Source organism: Pseudogymnoascus destructans (genome assembly GCF_001641265.1).
Source record: "Pseudogymnoascus destructans isolate 20631-21 unplaced genomic scaffold scaffold_6, whole genome shotgun sequence".
NCBI lineage: Eukaryota > Fungi > Ascomycota > Leotiomycetes > Thelebolales > Thelebolaceae > Pseudogymnoascus > Pseudogymnoascus destructans.
In genome coordinates, this window is record NW_020167525.1 from 1,331,460 (window position 1) to 1,342,777 (window position 11,318).

The 11,318-nt window shown below is 47.6% G+C and overlaps 2 protein-coding genes across 2 annotated transcripts; both read right to left on the reverse strand.

The window, feature by feature from the left end:
- Positions 1-1,156: 1,156 nt before the first annotated feature.
- VC83_03552 (uncharacterized protein) lies at positions 1,157-1,817 on the reverse strand (the record flags this gene model as incomplete). The annotated part of the gene is made up of 3 exons (XM_024467198.1): positions 1,157-1,164; positions 1,211-1,488; positions 1,558-1,817. The coding sequence occupies 3 exons, from the start codon at positions 1,815-1,817 to the stop codon at positions 1,157-1,159; spliced, it is 546 nt and encodes a 181-aa protein (XP_024325826.1).
- A 210-nt stretch (positions 1,818-2,027) lies between these two features.
- On the reverse strand, positions 2,028-7,410 carry VC83_03553 (uncharacterized protein; the record flags this gene model as incomplete). Its single annotated transcript, XM_024467199.1, has 12 exons — positions 2,028-2,070; positions 2,120-2,146; positions 3,296-3,857; positions 5,656-5,869; positions 5,919-6,056; positions 6,145-6,234; positions 6,287-6,815; positions 6,870-6,910; positions 6,963-7,029; positions 7,080-7,121; positions 7,169-7,261; positions 7,316-7,410. The coding sequence occupies 12 exons, from the start codon at positions 7,408-7,410 to the stop codon at positions 2,028-2,030; spliced, it is 1,941 nt and encodes a 646-aa protein (XP_024325827.1).
- Between the last annotated feature and the right edge of the window lie 3,908 nt (positions 7,411-11,318).

Genomic DNA, 11,318 nt, shown 5'->3' on the forward strand with positions numbered 1-11,318 from the left:
TCAGAAAAAAGGGATCGGCAGGGAGGTCAGAAACTGCTTATTCCAACAACAGATGAAAAACGAATTGTGGGTGGCGTAAGTAGACCATGTTGGACGGCAGGGTAGGTGAGACAATTGCAAAAAGGGATCGGCAGGGACACCAGAAAGTGCTTATTCCAACAACAGACGAGTCACAAAATGTGGGTGGCGAAGGTAGATCATGTTGGATGGCAGGGTAACTATCTGAGACATTTTTTTTTTAAAAAAAGGCGATCGCCGGGGACGTCAGAAAGTGCTTATTCTAATAATAGGTCTGTTAGTAAGTGTCGGTGGCGAAGGTAGATCATGTTGGGGAGGTCGGAAAGTGCTTATTCCAACAATAGCTGTCCCTGGGCCGACCCATCCGAGGTAGACGCAGATACTTGGTACGGACCAAAGCTTGTTGAAGAGATGGTTCCTACCTGAATCGCGGAATCCGAAGTACGATCGATTGTTCAAGATCATGAATTAAACCCTCCTGAATCTCTCGTAAGTGCAAAAGATTATCGGAGACTTAGGGTTTCCTACCAACTGGATCTCAAAAAGGCCCAGGACGAAGAGACTGGAAGACAGGCCCGCACTGCGCCATCACAGAGTTCAATCCTTTTTAATCCAGGCTTCGAAATGTGTAGCCAGTGACCCGAATAAACCCTACAACGGCCTGTACCTGGCAAATCCGGTTCGTCCATGGTGGAACTTTCCGTAGAACATGGTCTCCCCATCGTCGCTCCAGCGGAGGAGGAAGGCAGGGGCATCCGCCCGGACGACATCAAGTCGCACATATTGTTGCAGTCACGATCGCAGGGCGTACTCAAGGAAGAGGAGCCGCTGAACGTAGATCAGCCCAGAGAGGAGCGTAGGAATTAGAAAGAAATATTCATCACGAGTGATAAATACGGACCATTGTCAACCAGCCAAATTTAGCACAAGCGTCGCGTTTAGAGCATACAGTATGTATAGTAGTCTTTGGTACTAGCTTCTTCGCAAACTCTCCCTTGTGAAGTGGACACCCGTGCGGTATTATGCAAGGCTAATTAGACGACACCACATGGCACCTGGTTAAATTATAAATTGTGCTATGACTTCTTACTGCAGTATGCATTTCGTCTGCAATCTAGTCATGACCGCTGGCGCTTCTTTACCTCTCTATCGTTAGTACCTTTGCGCTTCCTCTTTACACCATCTCGCCTACCAAAAGGCAGTCCCAATCCCTGTGCTTCTATCAACCAGTTAACTGCGAATGGAGAACCACTGATGTGATAAGGTTCAGAGCCTCTTTCCTGAAGTTGTAGCGAAACTAAATCTTCTTTGCTATTGACGTCAAAACACACCCTCTTCCTAAAGTTTCCATCTCTTGCAAGAGATGATCGGTCTTGGACGGAGCCTGGGAGCATGCGACCTCGAAGGAGAAATGCCGCCGACAATCCCGTCAATCGTCTTAGCAAGGCGTTAAATGCAGGAGAATTGGCTCTATGGCAACATAAGATATAACCAGTACATGAATACTTGCCATTTTCTTTCCTGGGGACGCTCTCTAACTCTAGCTCAAACACGAAGAACTCCGCGATGAGGCAGTGTGCAAGCTGATCTAGCTGGCTTAGTTGAAGCGCCACTTCTCCTTGTGCGAGGGCCTTCATTTCAGGTATCTTGCTTGAGTCGTCCAAACGGGGCTGCTGGCTACGGAATTCTATGTTAAACCGGAAGTACTCACCTCGCCTTTTGTTCGTTACAGTCGTTAGATCCTCGACACTATTTGCTACCTTTTTGTAAACAGCATCGCTACTCTCTTGACCATCCATAGACGACCAGAGTACACGACAGAGTCGGAAGAACCATAAATCTTTCCACCAGGAGTTTGACCCGTGCAACTCAGGCTCACGTTCAGGTGCCTTGCCGGTGCCTAGAGACACCTTTAAAGTAGACCTTTTAGCAAAAAGATCGTTAGGGAAGAAATCCTTTATCTCTGCTAGCGCAACTTTTGTTGGATTGTTGAATGTTAGTCCCCCATCCTAGAACTTTCCCAGGTCTTCAATCTTCTTTGGGGTGAATATTCTGTAAACGTTAGCAGCAACGTTAGCCGGACGCCAAAGATGTCGCTCACCCTGGTGCTGCAGATGTAGACCTCGCACTATATTACGTTAGCTGGAGTCTGCTTCACGGATGATTGTTTTACATCTCCCAAACAAGTGCGTTGCCTCGCAAAACACTATAGTCATACTTCTTGCCTTTCCTATCTCCTAGGCTGTTGTAGTTTGTGAAAAGAAATGGCTCCGGCTTTATTGTGGAGGCAACTACCCCAATTTTAGTTCCCATAGCCGTGGCGCTTGAGCAGTCGAGGATAGTCTCATTACTACCGAATACATCTCGAAGTGCTCTTTCTATATTGCGAGCAGGGTAGATACCATCAGTAAATAAGGAGACTAAGATTGCTCGGAAGTACGAGATATAGTGTAGTTCGAATGCCCGTTTAGCTAACCGTTCAAAGAGGTCTATGCAGTCTTCTACTGATAGCCCCTTGTGACTTAAAGCCAAGGCAATTATACCCCCTTGTAGACCAGGTCAGCATTAGACCTGTCCGCATGAAACCTATGGTGACTTACCAGAACTTGTACCGAATACGAAATCAAAATTCCCCTGAACTGGGTATGGCAGTCCAATCCTTTCCTCTAGTGCTTGCAGAAATACCAGGGGAATTATACCTCTTGCTCCGCCTCCGTCAATGCTTAAGAGCCGGGCTGTAGCTGTAGGAGGCCTCACTTGTATGTTAACACCCGGCGTGTCTGTTTTGCAAAGGAAGCATTGGCGAATTTCGAAATTCCAGACGTCGCTCTTGTGTCCATGCCTCCAGACACAGTTGTCGCATATAATATGTTTACATGGCAAGCAGTATCGAGGTCTACCGCTTAAACACACCAAACACGTATTTTCTAAGCGAATAGTTAGCCAGTCGCGATTAAATTCGGATAACATTCGCAAATGCCACATGGCACTGGATACGTTATCAAGCTTAGCAAACGCTTCCGCTTGTTTTACAAACTCAACCTCTAGCAGCCTAATGAAGCTAGACGGGAGAATTAAATGTGTTGACCCCTCGTGGGCAAGAACTCCCGTTCGACAGACCTGACGACATATCTCTTTGTAGGAGTTGCAGTAAACCTCGGCAGGGTTAAAGACTAGTATCAATTAGCAATGTCTGTGTATGAAGGCTAGCTCACAATGCATATCTGGTGGATAGCTATTCAGTATAAAGCTTGAGGCAATAACAGGAATTGCAAACTGCAGCAACTTTTGGGGAGTTATAATTTTGCCAAGGAAGTCGACTAGATGGTCCCGCAAGTCGCTTGCCACGGGGTTCTCAGATTGTGACGCAGATATGAAGTTAAATGGTAAAGGCGAGTTCACATGTCTCAAAGCGTAGTGAAAAAAAGCAGTGAGGTGGTGAGCAGAGAAGAGCACCTCTGCAGTAATCCTGGCCTCTCGTACCTGGTCAGAAAAGTTTAGTAAGCGCTCGAACAGCTCTCGGTGCCTGGCTTTATTTGAGAGATTTTTATTGCGGCTAGCCAAGCCAAGGATTTGGATGTCTGAAAATTGTTCCGAGACATCCATCGTTGTCTCGTTGCTCAGCATCCGCTTGAATGCCTTAAGGTCAGACTCATCATTGTTGTGGGCATCGTCCCGCTCAGTCACGATTAAAACTTTTGGACGCGTCGACTTCGGTAGTGTTGACGGCTGGCCTAGGTCTAGCCAGAGGGCAAGTCGTTGTACGATTGGCTTAAACTTTCCAACGTCATCGTTGGAAAGTTTAAGCCAATCGTACAACGACTTGCGGGGAAAGAAGCCTGAAGTAGATTCTGTCAGCGGATTCAGACAGTGTTGGAGTAACTAGAGTGCTAGCGTTTAGTGGCCTGCTATCTGTCTTGTGACACTTCTCAATAGCAAGTGCACTTGTTAGTTTAGAGAGGTTAGGCAAATCCCCCTCGGCGAGCAAAACCGGTCTACTGCTAAAAACACTTGGGGGGTGGATGTGGAGGTGAATCTCTCCGTATACTCGTCGACCGTTTAACTTTGTCTGACCTTCCCAGCTCGGCTCTTCATTATGCTTAGAGGGGTGGCAACTATATTTTGGCGGTGGGGAAAAGGATTTAGCAAGCTCTTTTATGGCCATAGCCTTAGACTTATTCCCTATAAATACGAAGAGACTTGGGGTTTGTTTATCTGGGTTTGGAAGGTCATCTAGAAGGGTCTGGAGTCTGTCGGTATTCTGGAGGAATACATCCCCATCATTAACAGCTAAACTGAGCCACTGTGTGTGTTTGCAATATCTCATCGCGGAAAGCCGTAAATTAAATATTAAAATAGTCGTACCTAAAATGATTGTTGATGAATTGTGAATGTCTGAGGTGCTACCAGAGAAGTGCCGGCGATGAGGCCCTTTATTCACTCTTCTGTCCCAGCCAAGTACGTATGCTGTTGATGCAGGAAAAGGTGTGGTAGACAACGTTTAGCCTCCCCGAGCTTTTAGCCAATCGGTCAAAGTAGGGGGACAAGGAATTCACAGAGAAAGGTAGGGGACGTGTCGATCCTGGCCTCATATTGGTCACATCGGTCTGCAAAGTTCGTGAACATTCACGAACCCACAGCTTGCTCCACACATTCTTCAATCCTACTGGCTAAGGCAAGCGAAGTAAGTGTGGCGCGTGACGAGGACTCAAAGATCTATAAGAAGCGAATCGTTCCCATTGTTCGTGAACATTCACGAATCCCCCCCACTGTTCGTGAACATTCACGAATCTCCCCCACCGTTCATGAACATTCACGAATCCTCGACTAGTTCTTCGCACTTCGCAATATTTTATTTATTTGTTCATTATAGTTGTCGCCAGCATGCCTTCTCGGGGGCCGAAGCTCACATGTGACGCGCTTATTCAGCTGCTTGACGACCGTAGGCGCCTTTTCGGTGAAAAGTTCCGACCGTTGGGCGTCATGGAAGTGGAAAGGTTCCAACGAGCCAATGAGCTTATCTTAGATAATAAGCCGATGTACTACATACGGAAGAGGGCACGCTCTATATTCATCTCAATTAGAGATTACGTTGGCTACGACGTCTTCCTGCTCTGCACTTTGGTTCAGTCCATTTCACAATTTAGCAGGTCGCAGTTAGGGACCGACTACGTTGATAACATTTTAAAGTGGTGGAGAACGGTTGAATCACCAAAAGGGCTACGACAGCTTGCGCGGTTGAAATCGGGGAAGGAGCAAACTAGTGATGAAATTCATGGTGATGTTGAGCAACGGACAGAGAGTCGCACGCCAGAAATTTGCTCAACTCTCGAAGATCATCCTGAAACAACAATCCTGCACTTCGAGCTTGACGACCTAACCAGCTTTCTTCAATGGTTCCAGAAGGATCTTCCTTTCAAATTTACTGGCTTAATTTCCTTCCTCAAACAGTTTGAGGACACCTGCCCCAAGCTTCACTTGGCCTGTCCGTGGCAAGGGAAGCCGTTACCAACTATATACATCATTTTCAGTCCAGGTTTCAGCACCAAAGTCGAGGTATCAGTTGAAGTGTGTAAAAACCTTCTTAAATACCTCAAGTCAAGGGTCGGCGGTGAAAATATCGCAACGACGGCGAACCAAAGATTGTAGTGTCCTTCCCAGACACGTTAACAATGATATATCCGGGACCATGCCCTGGGCCAGCGACCACGTTGATGAGCGGCTGCGCATAGACCCTTAGAGCTCCACGGTCACCATGCAATTTGATCAACACAGCGACGACTGCTGGAGGCACTACGTCAAGTTCTTTCACTATTGCCTCGGTTGATTCCAAGACTAGACTTTCTCCGCACTATGTAGGGTTAATAAAAATATGTATCAAATCTCAGGGGATTCTGTACCATTTGAGTTGCTTGCTCTTCAAGTGCTTTGTCGTTGGATTCAACACTACTATCAACCCGTTGCTGGCTGGTCGACATCGCTGAATGTGTACGTGCTTGAAGTTTCCTGTTCAGATCGCGTTGTAGCTTTGGCAAACTCTTTGGTTTTGTGCGTCAAGATAGGACTAGGCAACCGATGACGGCATTGTAGAGGAGAAGAGGTATTGAGACGATGATGGGAGCGGACCAGAGGATAGTAATAGAAAGCATAGGTTGCCGCTTGACGTAACGCCGCTCTAACTTCAGCTAAATATAGCAGAACTGCCGGATAGGACCACTGTACCCGGTCATTAGTAGTAGAAAGCATAAATAGCAAAAAGAGAACACACCTTCATCCGTTCTACCAAAACCAACAATGCAAACCCCTCTAAGTCAGAGTTGTAGAAACATCGATTCCACTGTGCTAACCTGCTCTCGCCACTAAACGGGATTTTATACCTCTTCTCAGTTACATTGACGAAGCCGGCGTGCTCCATCCAACCCTTCATCTTTCCTGCAACGTCAAACGTCGTTCCAATTTTGTCTCCAGATTCAATGAATGGCGTTGCCCAGTCGAACAAGATGTGTCCTGGGCTAACATTGCAGTTATCAAACTTAAAACGCATGTCCATCTCAACGTTTTTGAGCCAGCCGCCGGGCTTTGTGGTACGGAAAGCTCTTGAATAGAGTGCGGGCCAATCGGACATGCAGCCTAAGAGCCCGCAGATATGTATAAAGTCGTAAATGTTAGGGGCCTGCGTCCACTCGAGTTGAGCGTCATCCATCTCAAAACAGAGGTTAGGTGGGACCCATGTAGGCTGGATGGGGCAGATGTCTGTCGCAGTAACTTCTGCTGAGGGGAACTCGTCGGCAAAGTCTCTAGGAATCGATTAGTAACCTTGCATTGTCTTTGCGGAGAGGAAGGGGGCTCACATTGCCCATATGCCTGTTCCAGTGCCGATATCGATTACTTTCTTAGTGTTGTCAGGAGAGAGTACAAAGTCAACTTCAGTAATAGACGCAAACCTGTGGATTGTCTCCAATTGGTGCAAGGAACAGTTTGTCGCCGAGTAGGAAAGTGTACATGTTGTGGCTAGTAATGGTCAGAATTAAGGCTGCCTGAATCAGTGAGTGAGTAAATACGCTATATCAAGAGTATCCTGAGCAGCCTTATCATTCGGCAACCTGTAAAAGAGATTAGTTTGTTCCGTTGATAGAGAAGGAGATCGTACCAATAACTGGTACCTGGGAAATTAGGGTAGGTTCTGCCGTGAATTTCGGGATAATCAAATAAGGACTCTGGTATCGAGGTGGTGGAACTAGCACTATAAAATTTTAGTCAAAGATTCTTTGGGCTTGCTCTTACTGGCGAAACTCACATATCACTGCCACAGCCAGGGTCGAAATCGCTCTCTTCTTCCTCAGATATGTCATGAACAACGACATCAGCTGCGGCAGCTTCTTCTTCTGCCATAGTTGGCTCGAACAGGTGACCCTGGCTGATAAAAATTTGCTCCGCAAGATCACTACTGACACGAAGTAGGTGCAGCACCAGTGGAGAATGATGTAGACAGACAAAGGCTGCCTCGTTGCGGCAGCATTTACACGCTTTTCTGAGTTCGGAGTTGATAAGGCAAGGCAACCCAATGTTGTTCTCGAGTTAGAAAATGACATTCCCTAATATATGAGACCAAATAGGCAGTCTTTGGCCTCCTTTAATGAACAATGGCAGGGGTCACGACGTCGCACGCTGATCAATGCCCCTGCAGGTACGAGCCTAGGTTCGGGGCGACCATCAGCCCCACCCAAGTGATCGCCGCAGTAATTGAAAGTAGGGAATAGATCGACGTGGGGAATCCGCCACATGCGCCAGCGGGGAGCCCACCCTAGCTGGTTCCCCGCCTCGACCTCGATTTCTCGTCTACACCTCGAGTTCGCGCCTACACCTCGAGTTCGCGCCTACACCTCGAGTTCGCGCCTACATCTGTATGCGGCGTATGGAGCGATGACATGCCCCCATTGTCTTTGGGATGGTTAGATGGAAGGCTGCTCTCTGCCGTGGAAGATAGAGGGACTTACGCGTGACATGTGGATCGTTTTAATCTAAAGTTCGGCTTCTTGCATCCGGAACAATGAAGTGAAGTACTGCCATTGTTGCCCCACAAAAGCCGCACTAGTTAGTCCGCTAGCCAATTATAGTGCACCACACACTACTACGCTGGTACATCCTTCTCGTCACCCCAATGCTATTGGCCTGCCATTGCCCTGCCATTGCCCTGCCACTGCTCCACCATTGCTCTGCCATTGCCATGCCATTGCCATGCCATTGCCCTGCCATTACCATTTTAAGTATTACCAGTATGCATCATCTACATCTTTACCCTTTATTAACTCATCGGCTACGAGCCAGACTTCTGCTATGATTACGTTCACTATGCTATCTAAATACAACATGCCACCATTAATTAGCACGGCATACGCCTCGTGATATCGTCCATGCCCAGTCAAAACGAGAGTGCTTTGCTTCCCAGGATTGCATTATGTCGGCACATTACGTTAATTTAACTTCTTCGGACAGAGGCAACGTGCCATTTGTAAGCGCCATCCCTTAAGCATTCTCCGCACCATGCTTACTTCCCCTAGAGCCACGGGCCCCGCCGCCAGACTTTTTCGCAGAGCAGCAACCTTCAAACACACAATATGCGTTATAACATCGATCGCCCTTACCACTGTGTCCAGTGCGACATGCAGTTCACATCCGTGAGCAGTCTACGCGTTCACAAAAACACACACGAGGGTATAAAGTAGTTGAAGTGCAAGCTTGATCATTGCAACAAGTGTTTCACACATCTTAGTAACCTCAAGAATCACCAAAACAAACACCACAGCAACTCGGTACACAATCTAATGGTTAAAAATATGAACTATCACGGGGGTAAGGGGCATGAAAAATGCGGGAATGAATATCAAGAGGGTCAAACACACACATTTGCAGATAGAATGTTCATAGAAGTAAGTTGAAAAGTCGAAAACCTTGTTTCTGCAGCTGACGTTTACGGAATAGGATTGGGATTTGACTTTGTCTGTAGCAACGGCAACACATGTAGCCCCCTTTCAGGAAACTCCATTATTAGGGTTAGATACAGAATGGAATTGGCCAAGTTAGTAAAATAGTTTATACATAGCACTTACTGCGTTGCATAATATACAAAGATTCTTGCTGGGACCTTAGTATCATTTGAAGTCACGCTCCTAGCTCTTCAGTTCCGGCACTTCCTGAGCGCCGAGAGCTTCGTCATAGTGCCGTAGTAGCCGGCGTACTTTGCCGTTGTAGCGGGCAACCGGTTTCTCAGGGAGGGGGGCCCACCTTCAGCTTCAGCGAGTAGCTGCGCTTCCGCTGCGTTGAGTAGCTCCTCTTCCTCGAGAGGCGCTCGGCCAATAGTGGATGGGCTTGGCGTCCTATCTACGGAATAGGATGCCGGTAGGGTTAGGGGCAAAACCCCTAAGGACGTACAGTGGTAAGAAGCCCACTGTAGTGTACCTCCTCGTCAACGGCTAGGTGGCGTTCGTCAACGTCGCGCTGGAGCAAAGGGGCAACGATAAGCCAACCCCGAACGCCATACGAACTGTTCTGGTTAGCTATATGCCAATTTCCAAGAAGTACAGGTTGTAAGGCCCCGTGGGAAAGAGGATTCTCACTACTTTGAGGTTTTCAGAGGGCGTGCGCGGCGTTTGGGGTAATTTGGTGGTAGTTACCCCGGATTTAGGCGGGGGCCTGTCAATGATCACGAGCCTATATGGATTCACATGGTAGCTGCGGCTTGTGCAGGTATAGCCACGAGCACAATCACGAATCCCATCTGGCTGGTCAAGACTCGCTTGCAACTAGATAAAGCGACTGTGGAAGGTGCATAAGAAATATAAGAATATTGTCGACTGCATTATGCAGATCATGCGACAAGAAGGTGTCAAAGGCTTTTATCGGGGACTGCCATTGCCCTTTTAGAGACATTTGGGGCAATGGCAGGGGCAATGGCAGGGCAATGGCACAAAAATGACATGGCGACGACTCAGCTACTAGCAACCAATGGCATAGAAGAGAAATCCAGACCTTGAATGATTTTTATTTGCATCTCATGTAGGGTGCCGGGGAACGCCCCTTAATCCGCCAGATGGACAGAACCTCTGAGTGGGAAATGGAAAGGGAAAGTGATCAATCTGATGTCGGTCCAACGCGCCGTGTGTGCTCCAAAGTGAAGATCCAATTCAATGTATAAAAAGAAGCTGCAGAACGAGGCTACCAGCTTCCATCCCAATTCTCTTCAGTCATAATTGATCACCTTTACCGGTCACACTTCACCGCTCTCATTGAGTGCGCGCTCCCTTGATCGTACATGCAAGCCTGCCTTGTCTCTCTTCATGGTGCAGCAACCTTGATACGGCCTTTGCCAGTCCGCCCATTCGCCATGGCCCACCCATACTTTCCTCCCACTGCATCTCAAACGTCAGCTTACAAGCCGCAGAACGCTCGAGTTCCTTCCATCTCCTCTGATGCCAGCTCAAGCCATGTGCTTTTTGGTGTCAGCTCATATCACCCGATTCTGCCAAGTCTAAAACCCGCTTATCTTCCACCGATTGTATGCATACGCAGCCAAAAAACCCATAACGCCACAAATAGAGTAGGTTGGATTATTCCCGATGCAAGACACACACTGATTATTGTACAGGGGGAGGCATGTCACCACCAAACTTCATTTTGGTTGGCTAGTGGTTTGCAGGTTAGACCGAAGGAGCAGAACGTCTTTGAAGTCATCGTGAAAGGCTCTAGCTGTTACACGTCACGGGTCGCATTAGAGGCTACTTTCGCTGGGCGGTGGATGCTCTGGGATAATGGCCTGGCTTTCCTGCTGTGGGGGCGTACCTCCGAGGGCTGCGAACAAGTTAGACCATTGCATCTCGTAGAGCTAAATCCAAGGAGGTTTCTGATACAAGGATCTATTTGCCAGCATCCCCATTGCTTTGAAGGAAGACTTGGAGTTGACCTGGGGAGGTAGATTGTTTCTTATTCAACAAAACCCGAACAGCCGTCTCTTGGATTTTGTATGGAAGTATATCAAAAGTACGGTATCTCAATGGCGTTAACTTTTCCCGAATCATACAATAACAAGCCGCTACTTCTTAGCCACGTTGTTATATATGTTCCGGCCCAACCACCAACCTATACGTAGAATAGTAGAATAGTATATTGAATTACCTACTCTACTCTTGCCCGCTTCCGCTTTGGCCTCTCAACTAAAGCTATTTCCGTACGGGTAGCTAGGCCTGATAAATTGCCACAGTTATGGTCATCGTTATGGCAGTGTACACTACACCCCTTTACTT